The 25,740-nt window shown below is 41.1% G+C and overlaps 1 protein-coding gene across 2 annotated transcripts; it reads left to right on the top strand.

Moving 5' to 3' along the window:
* The first annotated feature begins 3,256 nt into the window (after nt 1-3,256).
* On the top strand, nt 3,257-25,096 carry kpna3 (karyopherin alpha 3 (importin alpha 4)). 2 transcript variants are annotated; one of them, XR_002428257.2, is made up of 18 exons: nt 3,257-3,471; nt 10,058-10,102; nt 12,913-13,002; nt 14,950-14,979; nt 15,065-15,117; nt 15,211-15,306; nt 16,044-16,129; nt 17,885-17,971; nt 18,053-18,222; nt 19,340-19,384; nt 19,495-19,626; nt 19,736-19,864; nt 20,168-20,272; nt 20,505-20,576; nt 20,840-21,002; nt 22,043-22,137; nt 22,218-22,606; nt 24,782-25,096. XR_002428257.2 is itself a non-coding variant. In XM_012864339.3 (17 exons), exons 1-17 carry the CDS (start codon nt 3,403-3,405, stop codon nt 22,314-22,316), a joined length of 1,566 nt encoding a protein of 521 aa, XP_012719793.2. In that variant the 5' UTR covers nt 3,257-3,402; the 3' UTR covers nt 22,317-25,092. The 2 variants fall into 2 exon arrangements, 1 of the variants encoding a protein (XP_012719793.2); XM_012864339.3 differs by having other exon boundaries at nt 22,218-25,092.
* The last annotated feature ends 644 nt before the right edge of the window (nt 25,097-25,740 follow it).

The following is a 25,740-nucleotide window of genomic DNA, read 5'->3' on the forward strand; positions in this document are numbered from 1 at the left end:
CATCATGCGTCCTGTGTTTTTTGAGAGCTTATGTATGGTTGTTTATGAGTGGTGAATGGCGTGAATTTTTAATTTGCATTAGGCAGATAATTCAGTACGTCTGACTAAGACTTTCTCAGAAAGGAAATTAATCTACTGGTTTCAGATGAAAAGAAATGCATCTTAAGTGATCATAAAAGTCTAAAACTAAAGTGGTTAATACAGATGTATTTATATATATATATAAAAACATGAATGGCTGGAGAAAATGTGATTCTAATCCAGTTTTTTTTTCCTAATATGGATGAAAGGACGAGACAGGAACTCGTCATTCAAACTAACCGTCACCCTGGAGGAGCTGCAGTGTTTTGGCCGTTTTCTACATGTGATAAAACTCCCCCTGTATTTTTATTTATTTATTTCTCAACAAGAGGCAGAAATAAAACCTCTATTTTCAATTCCAAAATGTAAGTTTGACAAAAAGAAAAGCACCACTGAACATCAGCAAAAGAGCACCAAAGCCACGATGCAACATGGCCTGTGGCGACACCACGATCAGGGGTTTACCTTTCTACAGAGGCAGCTTTGTGTTGAGGTGAGCGAAAAAGGTTGGTCGGCTTTTACCCGATATGTTCAAGTATCTCCTGAAAAGCTGACGGTGACTGTTTTATTTTTCGGCATTACACTGAGTTATGCTTTAAAAAGACTGGACAATTGCAGACATTTGCAGTATAATTGCAATTTCCAAATTGCAGAAGTCTGCAATTTTTGTCAATGTAACAGTTAATAGATAAGAACCGTCTTTGGGTGTTGGTAATATGTTTAAAGTGGATTTGCCTCCACATGGAAGGCAAGAGAGCTGCAGCAGTGACATAAAATAATTTAATTACTTGTTTTAAAGTTTATATACACATTTTCTTTTTTTTTTCTTTTTTATCAGAAACCTTTCAGGAATCTCACCATTGCATCAAGCACCAGTCAAATTGTTTAATACACTGACTTCTTTGTTCGTTGCACTTTTCAACTCACCAAGCTATCATCTTGAACAATATTCTGATTAATAAAACCAGTTACATTTCTTATGTGAAATAGTCCTCGTTCACAAACATCTTCATCTACAGGCCATTTTTGTTGCTTGTCGTTAATGCAGAGAAACGTCAACATTAAATCGCAATTATAGTTGAAACAAATCAACTATAATCAAATTGATTTTTGGCAAAATCGTGCAGCCCTGCATAAAAACAATAAAAAAAAGACTTCATGAGGGGAAAAACTAGAGTTTTGGGCTGAACTAGCAGGAGTCTTAATATGAATCTGAAATGTATGCGGTCAGCTGAAGAGGACTGTGGACCAGATATGTCCACGATCTGAAGGACGGGGACAACTTTTACAAGGCAAATATTACCAAGTCACGAAGTAGGATGCTGAGTGACCCCTGATGAAGAAGACCGGAAGGCTTAAACGTAATAAACATGTGTCTTCATTTAAGGGTTTTCACACTGTTATTACACTATTACACCTTTTTTAGTTTTTTCTTCCAAGAAATGTATTGTTTTATCCGTGAAACTGCACAAGAAAAATGTTACATTATTTGTGGGAAAAGGTTTTTAGATGATTATAATGGTATAACTTTTTACATCAGAAAAACTTTGACCATCTATCTATGGCATGTGCTCTTTTTAAGAATCACTGGGTGAGATACTGATGGAGCGAAGTAGAACCACACAGCGAGCAGCGTGAGATAAAAAATGTGAACTCCTAAGCATATGGTCAACTCTTCCATTTATATGATTAATTTATAAGATGTGTGTTGCACTATGTTACCTCATGATCAGTTTAAAAAGGCAAAAAACGAATGTGATTTAGATCTTGATGTTTAAATAATTATCAATAAAAAACAACAACAACGGAACAAATGAAAAGGGAAACCGTTATATCACATGCCGGGAGAATTTGACTCTGAGATGTGATTTCAAAGAAAACTTAAGAAGATTACAGCATCTGTCACATGATTATGCGATCAGTCTAAGAGCTTATCACTTTTTCCTCCCAAGGGTTTAACTGCTTAAAATAGCTCAGAGTGCATTCATTATGTTTTGATTGCATGTCATAAGTGGCGCTCTTGGAAAATGACCTGTGCAAAATATTATTTTCCATCAGGTGCTGGTAGTGTTGGCCCTTTGACACAATTTGTAAGGCGTTCTTTGTTGGTGGAGTACTCAGGTAGAACTATGAAGGTAATCTTGTTCCAATAAGATTTGTGCATTGTAAGCGTGAATTTGAAGTTGTAAACCCCCACGCACGGGGAGAACATGCAAACTGAGCAAAAAAATTAAATAAATAAATGCCCTGTCTGGGATTCAAACCTATGACCTTCCTGCTGCAAGGGCTGACATCTGCAAGTGGAGACTGAAGCACTGACTACCTCACAGTTTTCTTCCTTCCACAAAACTCTCTAATGCTTGTATTAGGGCTAGACGATAATTCAATATCGATTGATAGATGTATATCAAAAGGGTCAATAAAAAGTTTAATAGCATTATGGCTTTTCTTCTTTTTGCATTGTAGCCATGTTGGTTAATATTACAGTCATTACATCCTCCCAACCAATCACACAGGCAGACCCAGGAACCAAGCCCCGCCCCTTTTAACAGTTCAGAGAGAGCATTTTCTTTTTTCTTTTTAAACTTGCCGTTTTGGTAAAAACTTGGTTGAATAATTGGTTGAGTTTGAATTCAGCGTCCGTCTGTTCTTTATCTAAAAACAGGTCTCTATAAGCAACAGCATAAAATGATCAGGGCAGCACTTAAAATATATGTTTTGAATGTATTGATAATTATCGATATCGATCGATATGATTTCTGTTTTATCAATATCGTTTTATATATATATATATATATATATATATATATATATATATATATATATATATATATATATATATATATATATATATATATCGTCCAGCCCTAGCTTGTATAAACACCCAGCAAATAGCAAGGTACTTTAGCAAAGAGTTTGTTGTACAACTGCCGAATCAGCAGTCTTCTCCCGGGTTGTGTCGGTCATTATAAACATGGATATAACGTTTTTAATAATAATAATAATAATAATAAATATTATTTATTTATTTATTAATTTATTAGCCGTGACTTTTTCATTTGGTGAGACGCACGCGCCTGTATTTCTGTTATAAATCCGAAGGAGGCCCCTCCCACGTCTGAGACAGCGGGTGAATTTAGCAGCTCCTGCTTCTCTGAAACGGTGGAAACCAGGGCAGCCCGGCGGCCAGGAGGAGCTCCTCCCCTCCCTCTGCTCGCTGTTACCTCCGCCTCCCTCGGAACCAGCAGCAGCAGAGGAGCTGCCGAGCCTTTGACGGCGCAGATACAGTCAGCCGGAGTCAGAGCTACACCCCGCGCAGCCATGGCAGACAACGCCGGCTTGGAAAACCACCGCATCAAGAGCTTCAAGAACAAGGGGCGCGATGTCGAGGTGAGCCGACGACGGGGCCGCGGGGCTTGTGGGGGTCTTCGTCGGATGTGTTTCAGCGCAATAAGCGCACTGTCTGCGGGCCTCGTTGGGTAGCCTGGCCCCCGGCTGGAGCTGCCTCCCTGACACTTAAGTCTGTCAGCTACCTAGCTAGCCGGGCAGCTAGCTGACTTCAGCTACCGCGGAGGGGGGAGCCGTGCGTCAGAAACACGCCGAGGACGTCCGAGCCTGTTAAAAACGCGTCCGCCGTGGCTCTCGTCCGGTTCCCCCCGTTTCTCAGCCCGGAGCTACGCCGCAGCGGGTCCGCAGGGCGCCTCAAGGGGGGCGAGAGGCGGCGTTAGCTGTCATGCTAGCCGGATGCTTGGATGGACACCGGGTGACAAGCGAGGCTGGGCCTGCCCGGCTTCCCCGCCGTGGCGTTTCCGGCGCCTTGCAGCCAACTGCTGGCGCTAAGAAACAAACACACACGCCCAGTCCACGCCACGACACGACGGCATTATCATGTAAAACGCCGATTTATATAAAAAGTTACACGACTTGCCCACGTTCCCCCCACATCCACCCCTTCTTGTTAGCTAGCTAACGTCGAGAGGCTGCTAAAGCGAGCTAAGCCGCTGAACGCTTAGCTGGAAAGATGAGAACGATACAGTTTTATTTCGCTATAGGTCATTGTGAAAGTAATTGGTTTTTTTTAAAGAAAACGGGGCGACCTTTATACCGTCGAGTGGCTCGATAGGAGAGGCGACATTGACTTAAGCTAGCAAGCCGGTAACAACCTGCGTTGACATGACATCTTTGACGCTTGGACGGTGTTGCGCCAAAAGATACGGATCTTTCATAACATTTAAGTGTTTTGAGTCACACGTACATTAGAAAACGAAGAGCTTTCCCCCCCCCCCTCCGTGTTACCCGTTTGAAAACCTGCTAATTTAATTCATTTAGCCGGTGAGACTGTGTTTTTAAACTGACTGCATTGCTATGAAGGGCTTAACTTGCCTCTAATCACAAAACCTCTCCGTTTAAAGCTACTAGCTCGGGTTGTTTTCTGTTCAATTCGTCACACTCTGCTTAGTGTGTCGCCTGTAAAGCAGTGGTTCTCAACCTTGATCCCCGGGGGCCCACTCGTCCTGCGTGTTTTAGGTGTTACCCCAGCTACCACACACGGAAACTAAGTGACCGGGTGATTAACAGGCTTCTGTAGGACTTGATGGCATTCTGAGGAGGTAATGCAATCATTTGAATCCGCTGTGCTGGAGCCACAGGCCCATATAAAAACATGTAGGACAGTAGGCCCTGAGAACATAATAATAATAATAATAATAATAATAATAATAATAATAATAATAATAATAATGTCGTCTTTGGTTCAGTTTTTGTTCCAAATGGTGTTTTAATCATGATACAAATATAGCCTTCCCCAAAAAACAGCAACTATCTTCTAAGCGCACACGCCTCCAGTATTAACCTGACTCTAGCCAGATGGATGTCGTTCCGCCTAGCTTCACTCACATCCATCTGGGACATCTCCCATAGAAAGTGATTTCTCCAACCAATTTTATTGTCTGGCCAATCAGGACGCAGGGCTGGAGTTTCATAGATGTGACGTAGTGGAGACGCGACCGTGACGTGAGACTGTTTTGATTCAACAATAGCGGCTCGCATCGAGGAAGCAAGCGTTAACATTGATGCTGCTATTTCTTCCGTGTTGTCCAATCTACCTAATATTGTTTCATTAAAAGAACATCAGAGAACGCCTCTGAAGGCTTTTGTTGGTGGAAACCATGTTTTCACCCTTCTCCCGACCGGTCGGCCCGGGATCGACTCCGACCCGTGGCGCTTTGCCGCCTGTCTTCCCCTCTCTTCCTGTCAGCTCACTGTCAATAAAACGCGTGCCACTAGAGGCGCAAACACATTTAAAAAAAAAAAAAAAAGTTTTCTTTCCTGCGTCGCTTTCACAGCGTAACGGGTTAGCTTCGGTGTGAGTGGTTGAAATAGCACGTCCCTAAAGATGACAGACAAGTGGCTTACCCAATCATATGCAAGGATTTTTGATAAGGCCCAGCCTTCTGAAACGCCATTCCTATGGATCTGTCCCAGATGGATGAGTGGAGCTAGGCGGAGCAAAATTCATCTGGCTAGAGTCAGATTTCTTTAGTATCGTCACATAAGACACAACGCAGCTGGTCAAGCCCCCTTATCGTATCGGTGCCTTTCATTACGTCTCTGAAGTCGAAGCTCGGATCTTGGGGTGAAACCGCATCCAAGTGTGGCTTGTTGTAGCTGAATAGCAGGAAGCCGGTGGGATTCGCTAATTGTCGCGGAGCTAGCTACTTTTAGCGATACAAGTCGATAAGGCAATTTTCTTCATGGTTTGCGTTTAAATACTAAGACAAGATGTTGACAATTTGTGATTGTACAGTATTATGGGAGCTGTTGGTCTAATCAGATCCAAACTATGTAAAAGTGCTAATTGTTTACAACTGCAACTGATGGTGTCGTTCGCGTGGCAGCCATAGTGACCCGCCCAGTCAAACCTCTGACCCCAGAGAACTTTGTTGTTGTAATTTAGCAAACAGGACTCATGATTGGATTTTTCTTGATGTCTTTTTCCTCTTTATTCGCCTAACCTGGCCGGCCAGATTGATCGTGTGTATCCCTCTACGTTCTCCGCATTATCAATCTGCTCCCATCTAATCTGTTCGTGGAAAGGAGGGACATTCAGCAGAGCTCTGCGAGCTGATTGGGCGAAGCGACACCTTTTGCTCGCCTACCAATTGTTTTTAGCCAATCACGGTATCAAATGAAAATGTAAGCAGCAGGTGCCATGGGAAACCACAACAAATTTGCGCTGGTCGAGGCACTTCTGGTGCAAATACCGCAAGAGTTCAGCTTGCAGGGAAGGCTCGTATTAATCTTTTAATCAAATTTCTACTTGAGATGTTTAAAGTTGTACTTTTGTACAGCAGGAGAAAAAGCTAGCAGCCTCCTGTGAGAGAGCCGCATGGATCTTTAGAAGTGTTTGGCAACAATCAAACAAATGGAAGTAGACTTGACTGGATCTTGAGTTGAAATCTGTCAACAGGTTGTTTTCCCCAGTCAACTTAAAAAAATTAAAATAAAAGTGAAATCCTACCGCTCCAAATCTATACTTCATTACCAAATTGTTGTGTTCTGTGTGTATTTGTTAGTTTGATTTAAAAACCTGCTCGATAATATCTTCAAAGATGCAAATATAAGGACGCTTTTTAAGTCTGGGCCATTGAGTTGCAAATATCTAGATTTATTCAATTTCTGCTTGATATTCTTGCAATTTCTCAGAAGGCATTTCTCTGAGTCAAACAAAAACATGCTTGTGCTCCGGTCCTTCCGGTCCAGTGTTAATCCTGAGATAATCCCCAAACAAAGGTATGTCTGAAAATGGTCCTTCCAAATCTACTGTAGTGCTGGTTTGAGTTTCACCGATCGACGTCCCATGAGGGTACTTGTTTTTAGGGCTGCGGCTAACGATTATTTTAGTGAGCAACCATTTTATCGATTTATTGAGGATTATTTGAGTAAATGGACAAAGTTTCGCCCATTTTGTCAGTTTTTCGTTTAACAACTTAGGGTTATGAGTAATAGGACATGAAAGAGAAATGACAAGTAATTGCTTATAATACAAGATCAAATAATGTCTTTTCGTTTACACTTGAACATTAGTAGAAAGGGATGCAAGTAAGCTAAAAAGCTCTAACGTTGTCAAAAGATCAGCCATTTCTGGTTGACCCAACATCAATACAGCGCTTCACTGTGGTGAAAGGATCACACACAAAAAAGTGGCTGTGTCACACATGTTCTGGATTTTGATGTTATTTTCCTTTTTTACTTAAAGTATGTTATGTAAATAGAGACCTTGTAGTGAATTTAACTGCAAAGTTGCTCTTCTTTTTTTTGTTTGAGTGAAAACAGACATAAAATGAGGAATAATTACCTAGCAGAAAGGTAAACGTTGAATCTAAAGTCAGGCATAAATAGTCTTTTATGTATCACACCTCACTTTCAGTTGTTCAGCAGGCGGTCATGGGAAGTGCAGACCCCAAAGAAGAGCCGATTTTTTTTTTTTTTTTTTTTAAACTCCTGATTATCTTTTCATTTAGTTTTATTTTTTTAAATTATAGCCTGATATTTTACCATAACACCGAAAAATGAGTGGTTTGCTTGTTGAAAGCGCTTCTCTGTGTTTTTTGTTCAGCCTTTTTAAATCCCTCCTTTTGTGCATATATTCTGTTACAAAGGCATTCTTTAATCAAGCCTTTTAATGTCCTAAATTAACAAAAAGCTTCAAACCAAGCCACAGAAAAGAACCAGAACCAAACTCTCCTCCGACTGTACTGTGGGGAGGACGGTTGTGAAATGTCTGCAGATTTGTGGTGGAACCTGCTCATGAAGGTATTTTAATTTTGCAGCCAGACGGCGAGACTCTTCCAGGTGTCTCTCACAGAATAGGTGACAACACGATGCACGCTCACTCTCTCCTCACCGCTGTCTCACTCGCTGTGACGCCACTGCCCCCCCTCTGCTTTCAGATAAATGGTATCATCCTATATCCTCACATGTGATTGGCTGCCGTGTTGGCCAATCATAACAAAGTTCCGCAGCAAAATGAAAACACGGGAAGCCGACTGTCGCTGGATATGAGACGGCTCCTCTGATTTACTTCAAGCATCGTCATCTTTTGCCTATGATGGCGTCGTTATCTGCAGGCGTCTGTTAATAGAAGTGGTCTGCCACTAAAATGCGTCTCTCTGATGTGCAAGTTGATGATAAACTCTTGACTTGGTCACAAGCTGACAGGTGAAGATGTCCGCCTCTGCAGCAGATGTTTGCAGCATCGTGGTCTGTCGCTGGATGCTAATTCACTTTTGCAGTACAAACACACACGCCACTGTTGTCCTTTCTGTTAAGTTTGAAGGTGATCCCACACTTTTGCTGCCATTTTCTCTGCGCTTTGTTTCGCCTGTCGCCACAAGGTCACTCTACTGCAGGCGCCGGGGCGCCGCCATTTTTACCACCGGCGGCGTAAGTTCACATAAAAATCGCCACAGGTCACTCCCGAAATGCTTCTTCTTTTGATATGCGTGATCGCCTGACTGTAATTAATGTTCTTGACTTTGAATAAAGAATAAATTTACTCCCAAAATGGCTGAAAGTCCGTTCCAAGCAGAGGTCGGTCCCAACAGGAAGTTAATGAAGTCGTATTAAATCCACTGACTTTAGGTTTTCAGTTTCTCATCCACTAAAGCACAGGCATTAAACTCGGGGTCCGGTATTGAATCTACTCTCCTTGGGGTTAGGTTTCCTTACCTTTCTCTCAGTTTGCGGCGTGAACTTCCAGCATTGATTGTAACAATGGTAGCTGCCTCTCGGTCGCCGTCCCCCTCTATGGCTGAAGAGCACAGCTGGCATCCACGGATCAGCAGCGGAGGTTTTCATTGGCAGAAGTGAGAGTGCTGAATAGTTAAAAGGAAGTTAATGAAGCCTCTGGGCAGAAGATTTGCCTTCGAGGAAGTTTTTAATAATATGTTACATGAATAATTGGAGGAATAATTTCCACCCTAGTTGTTTTGGAACCAGGAATCTGTTTGACAAGCACGTGGCCACCACGTTGCTGTCTCTGCCAAGCTTGTTCCTGATGCTATTCCAGGCATGCCAGACATCTGACCCTGGCCTTCTGAGAACCTTACCATGAAATTGAGTTTTAGAAACTGGATGATTCTGCTTGCAGCACAGGAAAAGTTTATTTTTTTTATATATATTTTTTTTAATTGAGGTTAGCTATCCAAGAACTGGTGCCACGTCTGACATTGTTTTTGAATTGCAAAAAAGTAGTTAGTTAAAAGCCTTGACTTAGTTTTCCAGTACAATTAAAAGAAGGTCCTTGTTGTGAGTTTATACCAGCAATGCAAATAATGTCTGCATACAGTTAGAATTGAGATATTCTGCTCACATATTAGCTGTCAGAAAGTCTAAGTTCATTACCAATGCCTAGTACAAATAATTGATGCTCATTTTAGAGCCCTAGATGTTTTATGTAATGTAAAAAATGCTTTCTTTATTTCTCATTTGGGCATTATTGGTGCTTTGCAGTGGTTGGGAGATGCCTCTCTGTTCCCCTGCCCCCTGAGTTACGACTGCCCCAAAGTACGCAAGAGGCTATTTAGGAAGGCAACATGAACCTTTTTGAACAGTCACAAGATCGTAGAGCATTTCCAACAGCTCTGGATGATCTGGAGACACAAATACAGCGATTAGCTAAACTGATGAACTGTCTTTCATCACTTGGACCCAGTTTGAGTTACTTAACAACCCCTTTTTCCCCTGCAGCGTCGTCCTCTGACTGGATTCTGTCTCAGAAAATGGACACATTCTCGTGCCATCTAATGAAAAAACGGTTTTACTTGTTTTACTCGGATCTTGTGATTTATACCCAGTTGTACTCTTTATTTTAAAACTATGCAAACCTTCCAATGTATATTTCACCTCTTATGTTCATCTTTGTAAATAGAATAGCTTCTCATTCGCTGTTTTTTTTTTTTCCTCTTTCTTCCAGACTATGAGAAGACATCGAAATGAGGTGACGGTTGAGTTGAGAAAGGTGAGAAATGTCTTCAATACTTCTCAGACCAGTTTGTGAACACAACAGGGTGTTTTTATTTGATTTCACTCCAACAATGCAGTATTTAACCAGAACGGGGGGCTTTTGACGCTTTTTAATTCATTTCAGTTGATTTATGTAGCGCCAATTCACAACAAATGCCATCTGAGTTTAATCATACAGACAGATCGGTGTCCGTTATCCATTTCATTATCCCTGCGAACAGGAGCTCTGATAGGACCGGCTTTAATTATTAATGCTGTTTTAAACAATTCGTGGGGTTTGTTAACACTTTACCGACCCGACGGGTTAACCTTTGACGTCTTCAGCGCCAGCAGCCCTGCGTACTGTGGGATTGTAAACACGGTGCTCTGAACATTTTGATTGGTTGTTTGGCTCGCCAGCACCCGCCTCCAGCTAGTGATGAAATGGTTGGAGGGAAAAAAAAAAACAAACCCTTGAGGATATTTCCCTGGGATTTATACGAGCCCAGCGTCTGAATTATTCCCATGTTTCTCCACGCAGTCCTGGCCCCATTTTTCTAAAACGGTGGACATTTGGGAGCTTCTTAAACACAAGGACAAGATGAGGATTATGGAAAGTTGTTTCTTTGTTCCGTCTCCGTGGCTCTTAGCCTGATCTGCAGAAGGTTCTGTTGTTTTAGGGTCAGAATCGTCTTTATTGGTCAGGATCGTCCAGTCAAGGAATTAGTTTGGTGACGGCGCTCACAGCATACAGAGATTAAGCATAGGTACATATAAGCAGCAGTATGTGAATATTTTGTGTTTTTAATATATATGTAGAGGAAAATGGGGCGAGTTGTGATAGTGCAGTATATTTAGTTTGTGTCATGGCGGTGTAGCGGACCAATCGGCCTGTTAAGTGTTCATCAGAGAGACAGCCTGGGGGGGGGGGGGTGTCTCTGTGGCAGATGTTTGCAAATGCAATGCTGCCCACATACCTGGATGAAACATGAATGGAGGGGAGGCCAGCCCCGATCCTCTCTGCAGACCCAATTGTTGCCCTTTGGACCGGTCCTGTTTGGACGAGCCAAACACAAAGTGATGCACGAACACGGGACAGACTGAATGATGGCCGTGTAGAAGAAGACCAGCAGTGGAAGGTTGTTCTTCTTGAGTTGCTGCAGGAAGTACAATGTGTGCTGGGCCTTCTGCAGAACAGGGTCTAGGTGTCGGAACCAGCTCAGGTCTCATCAAAGCGTGGTTCCTAGGAACCAGAAGTGATTCAAAGCAGACAGCGTTGTTCAGGATGGTGGGGGGAGTTCTCCTGAAGTCCACAATCATTTCCACTGCGTTGAGCGGCCCACATCCTGTCTGTGTGCAGACTCATTGTCCTGGAGCAGATCAATGAGATTAGTGTCATCTGCAAAGTTCAGGAGTATCTTGGACGGGCCATTTGGGTACACAGAGGAGGGGGTAAGAACCCTTCTCTGGGAGTTCTGGTGCTGATGGTTCCTGAGTGGGAGAAGATGCTTCACAGCCTCAGTCAGGAAGCTGGTGGAGGCCAGTCCTCTGGTGGAGGATCACTGGGTTGATGGTGTTAAAGACTGAGCTGAAGCCCACAGTCAGGACCACGGTCTCCATCTCTGTTTGGCTGAGACGGTGCAGGATGAGGTCGTCCCAAGTTGACTGCAGCACACGGACTTGAGCTAGTTTAACCCCTTCTGTCCAAATATACGAGGGTGCTAGCTGAAGGTAGTCCTGGGTATGTTGAAGACGGCAGTATGTCACAACTTTTTGTTTTAACTATCAAGTTTTTTTAACACTTTGGCATTATTGTTGCTGAAAAAAATGAACACACGGTCAGTTTATATAACAATAAATAGATCCACATCGAGTAAATGATTAACGATCCAATTACATCGATGAAAAATGAAAATATCCACCCATATCAGAATTTTTAAGATGTGCCTTTTTATTTTGAAATTCAGGCATATGCACTGATTGTTTCACAAAATACATCCATGTTAAAATGCAGATAACAGAAAATCGCTACCTAGCAGCAAACTATTTAGTAATGATGTTTATAGATAGATTGAACATTTCTGGATTTTATTTCTGATTTTCCTCTCATTTTTCATCATCTGTCTTAATGTAAACAGAAGGATGCTGCGCAGCCACAACCGTCCCCAAGCAACCACTGCAGCTTCAATGTTTTGCAGATTAGATTTCCTAAAACTTTAGTTTGCTCATCTTCTCCGCTCAGAGCATAAAGCTTGTATAATTAAAGATATCTGATGTCTTTCATAGCAGCACATGTACCGTTAAATTTAAATCTTAGCCTATGCCTTTAGGTCATCTAAACATCGTCCACAGGCTCTAACTTGATGTGCAGAGGTTGTCGGCACATGGCCGGAGACCACTGGCTCAAGCAGGGCTGCTGAACGTTTCTTACGGCAGCTCCTAAAGCGGTTCTGAGTCCAGCGCATTCCTTTTAGCTGGATCAGAGCAACAAGAAGCGCTGCACTAGCTGATTAGTCATCGGTGACGCACATCAGCATGATGCCCAGGAATGTAGGGCAGGGGAATCTCCTCCTACCGCTGACTCACATGCTTTAGCAGGCGCATGCTGAATGAATATGAGCTCGCCAGAGTTGCAGCGGGTTGGGGTTTAGGCTCCTGGGTCCAGTGTCTGAGATGAGTTTGTACAAAGTTTCTAAGCGCTTCTTTCAAAGCGATCGCTTCACGTTTGGATTGTTCTACGTCTCGTGTTTCTTTAAGCATTCGTGCATGTAGTAACACTTTGCTTCCCTCGCCTCACTGCTCTCCCGTGTTTCCTCCTTTGGTCAGAACAAACGAGACGAACACTTATTGAAGAAGAGAAACGTCCCTCAGGAGGAGAGTCTGGAGGATTCTGACGTCGACTCGGACTTTAAAGGGGTAAGTGTGGGCGCACGTCTGCATATTAACAGCCTGCTTTTGCACACATTTGATTTCCTTTTTCATAATGAAGGAAAAAGTCACAAGTTGTGGGGGAATAAGGGTGAATGACAAAGATCTGTATGCAAACAAAACATTCCCCAGACATATTGCGAAACCTGAGCTTGACGAGCTGCAGAAAGGAGCTGGATATGATTCAGAAAACAGGGCGATTAGCTGCGCTTAAAGGCGATTATGAAGAAAGTCTGGCCCAGAGCTGAGGGGGTGTGCTCTATTACGACAAGTCAGGACGTTGCATACCTCAGCATTAATGCTGTTTGTTTTGATGCAAAAATGACATTCTACTTTGTTAAATGGGAAAAGCAGCACAAGGGTCAGGCAGCAGTAAACACCCACGTTCTGCTTTAGCTCCTGCACCACAGCCTGGAGCGGGGTTTGTGTGTATCGTACTCTAGTCTCAGTCAGACCCACACACACACACAAACTATGATGACCCGGGCCAGAAAGACATGACAGGATTTTGACGTTTTGTTAAGGCTAAATCATAGAGATTGCCTTTTTTTGTCTGATGCTCAGTAAATGTGAACTTTGTGGGTGTGATATGCCAAAATAGACACATTTTCATCACAATGTTCTGATGTAAAACAGGGTTCCTGTGGATCCTTAAAAAGTCTTAAAAGGCATTGAATTCTATAATATAAAACTAAGGCCTTAATTGGCATTAAAATGTCTTAAATCAGTCTTTCTTAGGTCTTAAATTGTTACCAGGTCATAAATAGGATTTTATTTTTGTGATCCTTACCAAACAGTATAATAATTGACACAATTATATTTTTTTAAATTTACTGAACGGCTCAATGTAACCATTATTGGTTCTGTCCCTATAGCGGAACCAAAAAAAAACTGTTGCAGCCGGACTATAGCTGTAAAAAAGAGTTGGCACTGGTTATGTTGTGGTTTTTAAAACTGATTTATAGTTTATTTTAGTAGGGAACAAAACAAAGTTTGTGATTTCAGTTCAGTAGTTGTTAAAAATATATCTGTAATTTGTGTGTGTTGTTTTTTGTTTTTTTTTAGCTTTCTTCTTATATGGAATGTTTTTTCAAAATCTTTAATATGTCTACTGAGCCAGAAAGTAATGGTTTATGTTAAAATAAACATTTGGGTGAAGTTGTCGCAACCAGGTTTATCTTGTTTATCGTGAAGTTGGTCTTAACTTTTTATTTCAAGTGGCATTAAAAAGTCTTAAAAAGTCTTGAATTTAACTTGCCTTATGCTGTAGGAACCCTGTAAAACCAAAGCATTTAAAGAGGAAAATATGACAATTTATTCCAATGGACATTTTCTGAACAGAAGTTTTTGTAATCTTACCAGTTTGTGTCAGGAACAATGAGCATCTAGTATGTTGACCTGGAAGATTCACAGTATGCTCAGTCATGGCTATATTGCAAAACTCTAAATATTTATTTGTTTATATTTATTTATTTTTATGTAGCCAACACACTTGCTATTTAAAACTAGTTTAAGGTGAAGAATGATTAAAATTTGTATAAAATAAATTGATAACTGACAGAATCTACCTTGGCAGATTTTCAAAATATTCTAATCCATAACAGTCTAATTACCACCTTCCCCCCAAAAAAAACTAACAAAAAATCCACACACACATTCTCACTATGATCGTTTTATTTAAAGCTGGGTTTTAACAATGTATAATTATTGAAATGCTGCTGGTTTGTGTGAACTGTGGCAGCTTTCACTGCTAAAAAAAAAAAAAGGCTCTGAGCGTCATCATCTGCAAACTCCCCCTGACGTGGAACGCTTCCCCATCCAAAATTATACCTACACCATTTGGTTCATATAAAGAGTAATGCTGAATGTTGATATTGTAACTAATGATGGTAAATCAGCTGTTAACTTTTTATTTATTTTTTTCTTGTTTTGCAGCAAAATGTTACACTCGACGCAATCTTACAGGTAGGAGTTCAATTGCTCCTTAATATTCTCAGTGTTGGACATAAACTGTTGCTATAATCCTGTTTTTGGTTTGTTTTTATTACAGAATGCAACCAGTGACAATGCAGTTATACAGCTCAGCGCAGTGCAAGCAGCCAGGTTAGTGGCTCTAAAGCCAGGGAGTGTAGACTAAAAATATGCATGTTTTTCATTTATAATAATCCTGGTGTTTTTTTTCATTTGTGTTGTCAGAAAACTTCTCTCTAGTGACAGAAACCCTCCTATTGATGACTTGATAAAGTCTGGGATCCTGCCTATTTTAGTAAAATGTCTGGAAAGGGATGACAAGTAAGTCTGCTCTGATAAGCCGTAGCTTCTACCACGTCCTAAACAAATGTGTCATTTTTCATCCATTTCTAAATCTGATGCTACTGTAGCAGTTTTTTTTTTTTTGCTGCAACAGAAGCTTGGTGTGCACTAGACTTGTTGTTTCCCACTGTAACAACACGCGAGTGTGTGTGGAGGCATGCAGGGCAGCTGGCAGGCTCTCTCAGCTCAGGCCAAGCCAAATATATCGACATTCCTGTCTCTAAGAGTTCCCCAATTCCCAGGACCTTGTGTTCACTGAGGGGAGAGATTGAGCTGCTTGATAACAAGAACCTTAAGGAAGACGTGGTGCAGGAGTTTCTAATGGATCGCACACGTCTCTCTGGACATCATGCAGTATAATGCATTCAAATTCAGCAAAAGAGTATAGTTTTTCACTATTGCGACAAGCCAAGGTTGTATGAATCAATCGCCTCTTGGCAAGACAAAGTAAATAAGAGCTTTAAAACTCTTTAACAAGGGGCTCTGAATGCTGAATGAGATAAAGGACTCAAACACCAACTCTAGTCATACCATAGAAATGTTTATTGGACATCCACAATGAGTAAAACAAACCAAGGAGTCCAGATCATCATTAGAGCCAGTTAAATATTTATTATGGTAGATGGATTAATCACTCGTGACCACAATATTTTGATATATTACATTTAATGTTTTTAATACCTGCAGCTGATTTCGTTTGCTCTTTGTTTTCACAGCCCTTCGCTTCAGTTCGAGGCAGCTTGGGCCCTGACCAACATCGCCTCCGGGACATCAGCACAGACTCAGGCTGTGGTTAAATCAAGTATGTTGACCCTGCATTGGTGCCTTCCCCAGTGTTACCCCTTCAGTCTGTGTTTATGTACTCTCTGTAGGCTGAAGAGCAAGCACATTTGGTTGTTTTTTTTTTTTTTTTTTTTTTTTAAATAGGATGTTTCATAACAAAGAATTATGCTAGTGAAACAGAGATTAGTGTTGATTATTTCCTTTCTAGCAACATATTTTCATTAAATACTTGCATCTACAGCTGCTGTTGTGGCAATGAAGCAACTGTGTCGGAGGTTCTTAATGTGTGGTTTTTTCCAGACTATCTCGATGTTCTGCGAAAACATCTGCTAGAATAAAAGAGAACCACAAGCGTAGAGTTCATGAACGCATACTTCTATGTATTTAGCTGAAACACATCACAGTCCAGACAACTCCTGTCTGCCATATTGTGATAACGATAAATTGTATGGAGTGAATATTGTCCCATTATTGTTGCAAGCAAAGAACACGTTTTTGTAAATGGAAATTTAAAAAAGAAAAGCACTCCAGAAATGAAACTTTGAAAAACTAACAAAAAGGTTTTTAGAGAGACTGCTGTTTTCGCAGATTTAAAAAAAAAAATTTATATATATTTTTTCATATTTTTTTTTAATTGTATTTATTTATTTATTTTTTTACAAATTTCTTTGTACAAATTTTAGATTTTCAAATCAATTTTTTTTCATATTTCTGATTTTCATATTGAGTTTTACGAATTGCGTTCTCTTCATATTACGTTTTTACAGATCAACTTCTCTTCACTTCTTGCTCTTGACGCGCACGCTGACCAATAAAAATGTCGATGCTAACGTCCGTGCAGACCAATAGAAATGTCTTTGCTCCTCACTCCAGAGGAAAGCCCCAGAGCTGAAGAAACCGGGATCTGTAAAATGCAATTTGAAAATAATGCAAATTGTAAAACTTAATCTGGAAAAAGATAAATTTGAAAAAGTAAAAATTTAAAAAATGTACTTATTAAAAAAAAAAATCTGGGAAAACAGTAAAGTTTTACATTCAAAGTTTAATTTCTAAGTAGCATTTTGTTTTCTTTCAAATTTCCATTTACAAAACGCCTTCTTTGCTTGCAACAATAATGGGACAAAATTCACTCCATACATCAGACATTAGATCCAATCGGATACGTCATGAGCGAGCCCTGCATGCCTAACAGGAAGCGAGAAATGATGTTTATAGTATGGATGCAAGGATGAACAGGTTAAGCTGACACCAAGCTGGCTGTTTTTATTTTTTTTTTTTACCCGTTTGGTCTCAGCTTTTTAAAGCAATAAAGTAGAGGGGAAAAAGTCAAGTAACTCTTAAAATCATTAGTTTTGGACAGATATGAATGTATCAAAATCTGAGTAGTCATTACAGCGCATCCAAAGATGAGAGAAATGAGATTTTCTCTGTAGAAATGAACAGATTAGTGTTTAAGTCAAGTAATGCTTAGACATGTAAGATTGTTTTTAAGCTGTTTTGTCTATGCCAAAGTTGACAAGGCAGACAAACATTCAGGCCGTGGCCCTGAGAACACAGGCTGTTGCTTTTATCATTAAGAGGAGGGCCGGTGAATTATTTACGTCCTTTGTTGTGGCCACTGCTTAGGTTTTCACGAGGTGTTTTGGGCAGCAGTTGCCACAGTGGATTTATGTTTATTTTGGCTTTGAGTGTTCCCAGGAAACACGTTTATCTGTGGAGTTACACAAGCTGTCACCTTGGCTGGATTTTGATTTGTTGATGTTTGCATATCCAGACGCAGTGCCCTTGTTCCTGCGGCTGCTACACTCTCCTCACCAGAACGTTTGTGAACAGGCTGTATGGGCTTTAGGAAACATTATAGGTAAGGTTGCCCCCCCCGCTGACAGTAGTGTGCACAGGTAAGCAACAACCCACGCTGACACCTGTACGGCTTCCTGCTCAGGCGACGGCCCACAGTGCAGGGATTACGTCATCTCCCTGGGCGTGGTGAAGCCTCTGCTCTCTTTCATCAACCCATCGATCCCCATCACCTTCCTCCGCAACGTTACCTGGGTCATTGTTAACCTGTGCCGTAACAAGGATCCGCCTCCGCCCATGGAGACAGTGCAAGAGGTGGGTGTGTCTGGAGAAGAGTTCATGCTTTTAGTGTTGAGCTCCGTAGGGCCGTGACGTAGATCTTTTCCAGGGAATCTTCTGTTGTCAGCTTTTTACGCGTCCCCCCTGAGGGAGGACGCGTAAAAAGCTGTGATAATTAGAAGTCTGGTTTCCAAACTTGTTTCTGCCTTTTTTTTTTTTTCCCCACCCCAGCTTTTCATGCTATTTTTGTTTGTAGTGCATTTATGGTAACATACCAGCAATAAAAAAACACATTTTTGAAAGGCACCCTTTAAAAAACAGCTATAATTCTACCTTGTGTGTTTTGGTCAATGAGCTCACAATATCTTGTTCTTTGAGGGTAGATTTGATCTTGGCTAAACAACACAGCAAAAACGGAACTAAAAGTAAGTAAGATTTTCTTAAAATTAGTGTATTTTTCCTTGATTTGAGGAGCTAAATTGGACTATTTGCCAATGGAATGAGTATTTGTACCCCTAAAATAAAATAATTAGATATCCTGCACTTAAAATAGGAACAACTGATCTCCATCATCTTATTTCAAGTGCAAAAATCTTATTCCATTGGCAAGTAGTCTTATTTATCTGCTCTAGTCCAGGAAAAATACACTGATTTCAAGACAATTTCGCTCACTTTTAGTTCCCTTTTTGCAGTGAACCAAATGGGAAAACTGATGGGGACTTATCGTTTTAATAGATCTCAAACCATCTTACTTATACTGATATGCCAGGATGTTGCAATATCTTATGGTGTTTCTGTACTCTTTATTTCTTACTAAAGAAATCTGACTCCATTAATCCAGATGACTTAATGTCATGCGGACCACTCAAGGCCTTTTCCACTAGAGCCACATTCGGCGAATGCTACTATCACACATTCTTACACCGATACGCAGTTCAGTTGGAGACGATTAAGATCCAGTTTATTTAATGAACGTCTTTGTGTTGCTGCTGCTGTTTTTATGCACACCAGATTGCTGAACAGCTAGCCTAACGCTAGCTTGATAAATTTACGTTACTAGTCCCAACACAAACCGATTAAAGATGCTGTTTTTTCTTTTGTTTTCCTGCCTCCCCTACATCTAACCCTCTCCCAACCTGTTTTTCTTTTTCAGATTTTGCCGGCTCTCTGTGTGCTAATATATCACACCGATATAAACGTAAGTGTCGTAGTGGAGTGCGTTTTTGTCCCAGCCGGTTTCAGACCTGCTGCTATAAATTGTACAGAACTTGTTGCCAGTCCTCTCCTCAGAGCTGTGTCTGTGTTTAGATCCTGGTAGACACGGTGTGGGCTCTGTCCTACCTGACGGACGGCGGAAACGAACAGATCCAGATGGTCATTGATTCTGGAGTTGTTCCATTTCTCGTGCCTCTCCTCAGCCATCAGGAGGTGAAAGTTCAGGTAAGACATTGTTCCCCTGAGTTTTTTTTTTTTTTTTTTTTTTTTTCGCCGAACGTTTTTCGCTCTCGGTAATTAAGTGGAAGTTGTCGTCGTCTCCTTCCAACTCTAGACGGCGGCTCTGAGGGCTGTGGGAAACATTGTGACGGGAACAGATGAGCAGACCCAGGTGGTTCTTAACTGCGACGTTCTCTCACACTTCCCCAATCTGCTCACCCATCCTAAGGAAAAGATTAACAAGGTATCGCTCCCCCACGAGCTCAATGATGCTTCTCTCTGTATCAAAATGGCCGAAACCTTCTATTTGTGGTGAAAGTTAACGTTTTGATAGGGTGAAAGTATGCTAATCAAAGCCTAACCTTAAGATGTTAAAGGATTATAATAGCTGTGGCTTTTAAACTGATGTCAGATTTAGTGCAAAAGGTTCAGTGATGGAAGGATTGGAGATGGGTTAAAGGCCGAAAGGGATTGTTGCTGAAAGCATGTTTTGCTGTAGGGAGGTTTGAGCGATAGTTTTGACCGTCTGTGATGGGTTTGTTCACAGGAAGCTGTCTGGTTCTTGTCCAACATCACAGCTGGGAACCAGCAGCAGGTCCAAGCTGTTATCGAGGCCGGGCTAATTCCTATGATCATCCACCAACTGGCTAAGGTTTGTGCATGGAAGAGGAGCTGCTCAACATTTTAAGCTCCAGCTTCTCTATTCTGTCTCACTTTCATAGCAGGCGGTAACCAAGCTGGCGTTTTGGAAAAGTCGTTTTTAGAGCTGAAACGCTCATTGTTATTTTAGAGAAATGAAATTATTACAGGAGGTAGACGTTGTCAAGGTTTTTCTGTCAATATGCTGTGGTAGGATGTCTTGGTAACAGACCGTCTCTCCACAGGGCGACTTTGGCACGCAGAAGGAGGCAGCATGGGCTATCAGCAACCTCACCATCAGTGGGAGGAAAGACCAGGTGGGTCCGGTTTTTCATGTAGACATGGTTTTATTCTAATGCTCGCATGCAGATTGCTTTGATGGAGATTTGACCTGTTATTTATATTGTTTGAATCTTTAAAAGGAGGCTCAGTTGCAGGAAGAATCTAGGCAATATTTTTAAGAAACTATTATTGTGAACATTGAGTGAGATTTGTCCCCCCCCCCTTTGCCCAGAGTTGTAACGGCGTACCTGTGTTGCAATAAAGTATGAATGTGGTGTGTATGTATGGGTTTGTGTAGGTGGAGTTTCTAGTGGAGCAGAACGTCATCCCGCCCTTCTGCAACCTGCTGTCAGTGAAGGACTCTCAGGTGGTGCAGGTCGTCCTGGACGGCCTCAAGAACATCCTGATTATGGCTGGAGACGAAGCCAGCACCATTGCTGAAATCATCGAGGAGTGTGGAGGTTTGTCTTCATCCTTTATCACAGTTAATATTGGGGATGTCCTCTACTGGGACTTTATTTTTGTCACAGAGTCATTGAAGAATAGACATCAGTAACTAAACCTTTTAAAGTAATCATGTTGTGTGAATTTAGAGCCGGTGTCTCTTTTATTTAATCAAGAGTCAACAGAGATTCTTGATAATGAAGTATAGATTTCCAGTTCCTTACAAAGGATCAGTTTGGGTTGACATCACAAGTGGCAAGAGGTGAAAACACTATGAACTGAGTACACTTTTGATGGAGGAATCAGATTTAAAAACTAGCAAAGAAAGAAAAGTAGAAATGGCCATCCTTGAGTTCTCATCTGTTGCCTTTATGCCTTTTGTCATCAGAGGGATGTGGGTGGAAACTTATTTCAGGAGGCTAGATTTTTATCTTGGTTAAATGGCAGAATGACTTGAAAAGTTGACCATGACATGTTTGGTAGTTCGTTTTTTTTTTTTTTTAGAAGCTATAACTTGCTCACCAATAAAAAGTACCAATGTTGCAGCACCCTACTGAAGTGGTCTGCTAATGCTAGCATGTTTATTCTGGTCTGTTATGACTAAACATTTCTCGGTGTTGCCTCTGTCGTATTTCGACAGAATTGACAGAAAAAGTTGTCCTGTGTTTTTTTTTTTTTTTTTAATAAACGTGGTTCTTTGAACAACAAGCAGATCACCTGATACAGAATAGGAGCTGCCGTGGCCAGAACAGCCTCTTTTATTATTATTATTATTATTATTATTATTATTATTATTATTATTATTATTATTATTATTATTATTAAAGTTATTAGTTTACCTGTGAGCGTCATGCCGCAGGGTGGAAAGTACTTTAGCAATAAACACTGAATACGATTGGGACAGGCCAAATTAGTTGGATCAACAAAATGTCTTAAAATCTACTCTTATTTTGTATTGTCTCCATTTTAAAATGTATGTAATCGACTTTTCAGTATGTGAAAGAAAACCCTACAAGTTTCTTTTTTTCATGTTCCTTTCTTTGTTTTTTTTTTTAAGGTTTGGAGAAAATAGAAAACTTGCAGCAACACGAGAATGAAGATATCTACAAATTAGCCTTTGAGATCATTGATCAGTACTTTTCAGGGGATGACGTAAGTTCTCCGTCACTACTTTGTCTTCTGCTCACTTCTTAGTCTTAGACTCTAAATCCGTTTGATCTGTTGTTTTTCAGATTGATGAAGACCCGAGCCTGATCCCTGAAACCACTCAGGGAGGAACGTTCAACTTTGACCCTGCGTCCAACATGCAAACAAAGGAATTTAATTTCTAAAAAGCCAGGATGTTTGGTTCCACTAGTTGCACGGGTACCCCGTCACCATCGCAGACACTCATCCATCTCTCCCAACAATCTGGCAACCCGGTACAGAAGGCTTTCTAAACGCCAGCCTCGCCACTAAAGGACTTCAATCACAGCCACTTCTGTACTGTGGGGGAGCTTTTTTCTTTGTGGGTTTTTCTTTTTTCCCTTCTAGTGCAACTCTTCATGGGAGCCGCGGTTGTTCGTCTGACAACCTGCATGAAGAGAACTGTCAGTGCTGCCAGTGCTTCTATCACTTAAAGGTAAAACCAGAAGGAGGGGGAAAAAAGCCTTCTTGGCAAGATCGAAAATTGCCAAATTTTATGTCTTCACAAGGACAAAAACACAAGCACATTTAAAGAAACGACCACGTTCACACACGCACTCACATTTATATATAAATGTATAGAAATGCATATATGGATACACACGTTTTGACACTTAAGGTTTGTGTGCATACTTCTGTTAGAAGCCGTCATATCACCTCTGGGGAAGAAATACTGCTGTTAGTTTGTGGTTTACTTTTGTGCTTTGCCTCCCTTCACCCCCTGCACACAAACACAAGTGGACACCTGAACGCACTCGGTCACAACATTTCCCAACGACCGGGCTCGGCCCGCTTTCGCCCACTAAAGAGATAATCCCCTAAGCTAAGCCATGATTACCACAGACCCCCTCCGATCTGCCCTCCCAGGAGGGTCCTTGGGCAGGCGGAGGTGTGAAAGGGCTCAACGGTGAAACAATAGAGGAATCCGTGGCAAACCGACTGACAGAACTTCGGACTCAATTCTGTTTTTTATTTTGTTTTGTTTTTTGGTGTGACCTCTATTGAATATTAGACTCTAAAGGAATTCACCAAATGTGAAGAAAATGCCATATTTTTTTCCCCTCAACACATACAGCTGTAAGACCTGCTCACTTCCTGCTTCAGATTCAGAAGAGCAGCAGCAGCATATATTTTCTTTTTTTTTTTTATCTTTTTTTTTGGTCAAAGGATGTAAAGGCGGGTGATGAAGGCACAGACTTTCACAAAGAAGGAACACATCAGCCGTTTCACTCCCCCCACCCGGACACTCGTGTCTCACCCCTTCGCCCTGCAAGCTGTTTTCTTCTAGGCTCCCCTGTAATGTGAAAACTCAAATATGAGGGGGAGGCGGTTCTACATAAACCTTCAGCCTGAAATGTCCAGATTCAAAACCACAAGGCTATTTTTTAGTTTTTTTTTTTTTTTTTTTTTTTTTTTTTAACAGAAAAATCTCACAATGAACGGATAATTTCACATTTCAGCTTCATCGGGTATAATCTGTGGAACGTTTTTTTTTTTTATTTGTTTTATGTTCCTCTAGTCTTATGCACACAATTGAGAGGCACAGTGACGTCTGCCTGCAGAAAGGGACCTACGCTCACCGAAGACTAGACTCCTACAGAGTGCAGGTCCAGATCTTTACAGTACTTAACACCTTTTTTTTTTTTTATTAAGAGGTCACATGTCATCCCTCGATTTTGAATAATTGTAAAAGGAAAAAAAAGAATGTGATGTGTATCTCTCCTTACCGTCTAACAGATATATGAATATATTTACCTAAAGCCTGTACAAAGCTGCTGCAGCTGACGGTCATTGGATGGTTGATCAATCTCCCAGTTGGCAGGGGAAGGTTTTTGTTTTGTTTTTTGGAAGCAATATTTTTTGTCTTACTGTTTTAATTTTAATTTTTTATTTTTTTTGGTCTTTCACAATATATCTTGCAGATGTGTTGTGAGGACATGCTGATAAATTGGAGTAGGCTGGGTTTGTGTTTTGTCTTTGTTTTTACCTCTTGGCGGTGACGGCTGTTTTTTGAAAATGTACCGTCCCACGTTCCAGTTGGTGTTTAGATCCGGGACTAAGGTGACTAACTTTGACCCCGGCCCCGCCCGGTCTTGTAGATGATCCGCTGGTTCGCTGCTAACTCTTCAGATTATAGGGGTGGGGTGTTCAGAGCAGCGTCTGGATCCCAGTTGGGGCTTTAATTATCCGATAGGGCTGTTTAAAGCAGCCAGGACCTTTTTTTTTTTGTTTTTTGGGGGGGGATTAGCTAATATTACTGAACAAATCTATAGCGAGGGTGTACAGTCATGACCTAGCAGACTAGACCGAGCCACTTTAAAGATTTACAATTTTGTTGTCTTGTATCCAAATTGGATACAAGCTTATGTTTGCAAGATTTTTACTTGCTAATAAAAAAAAGCTGTTTTAAGTGAAATAATAGGAGGGGGGAACAAAAGAAGCAACAGACAGCGTTTTGGCCTCTGATTGTTTGTATCTTTTTATAAATTTTAGATTGAATTCTTCTCTTTAAGGTGGCTCATTGATGCTTTCAACTCTTGTGCATATTAAAGACAATAATGAGTTGAGAAATCATTGTGCCTTTTTGTTTTTTCATTTCAACTATGAATAGATCATCTGCATAGAAGAAGGAAAAAACTGGGCAACTGGAGAATCTTAACGCGGGGGTAATTTGTGCTCTCCCTACCATTGGGAGTTTGCCATGAGGAACGGTCAGGGCTCCTCTCAGCTGTCAAAAACAACTCTTTCATATCTTTAGCCACTGAAACGATGTTCTGCACTATTCCTCCCCGACCCCACGCACCCACAACTCTCCTTTGCCGTCATTTCAGTCAACAGGTTCTGGTTTCCTTTCCCATCTCACCCTCAGGACATCGTCTGTGTTTCTGATTCTAACCAAAATAAACTTGCTGTTTAGCCTTGTGTTCCTTGTAGCTTCTAAGTGTTTGTTTCACACCTCCAGGACCTTCTTTTTTTTTTTTTTTTTTTTAAAGTAGCCTAATACAGTGGGGCAAAAAAAGTATTTGGTCAACCTCTGATTGTGCAAGTACTTCTACTTGGATGAGTGGTACACTATTTTTGTCATAGGTGCATTTCTACTATGAAAGACAAAATCAGGAAAAATCCAGGAAACCACATTGTCGATTATTAAAGAATTTGCACATTATGATGGAAAATAAGTATTTGGTCAATAACAAAAGTTCAGCTCACTACTTTGTAGTGTAACCTTAGTTAGCAATGAAAGTGGACAAACTTTTGCTGAAAGTCTTCACCAGGTTTGCACACTCTGTAGATGGTGTTTTGGCTTAAAATGTCCCGATACACGGCCCTGTTCATTCTTCCCTTAACATGGATCAGTCATCCTGTCCCTTTTGCAGAAAAACGGCCCCAAAGCCTGATGTTTCCACCCCCATGCTGCACAGTAGGTAGGTATGCTGTTCTTGGGACGCAACTCAGCATTCTCCTTCCTCCAGACTCAACGGGTTGAGATTGTGCCAAAAAGTTATATTTTGGTTTCATCTGACCACATGATGTTCTCCCTCTCCTCTTCTGGATCATCCATATGCTCTC

The sequence above is a fragment of the Fundulus heteroclitus genome, chromosome 7 (genome assembly GCF_011125445.2).
Source record: "Fundulus heteroclitus isolate FHET01 chromosome 7, MU-UCD_Fhet_4.1, whole genome shotgun sequence".
NCBI classification, from domain to species: Eukaryota; Metazoa; Chordata; class Actinopteri; order Cyprinodontiformes; family Fundulidae; genus Fundulus; species Fundulus heteroclitus.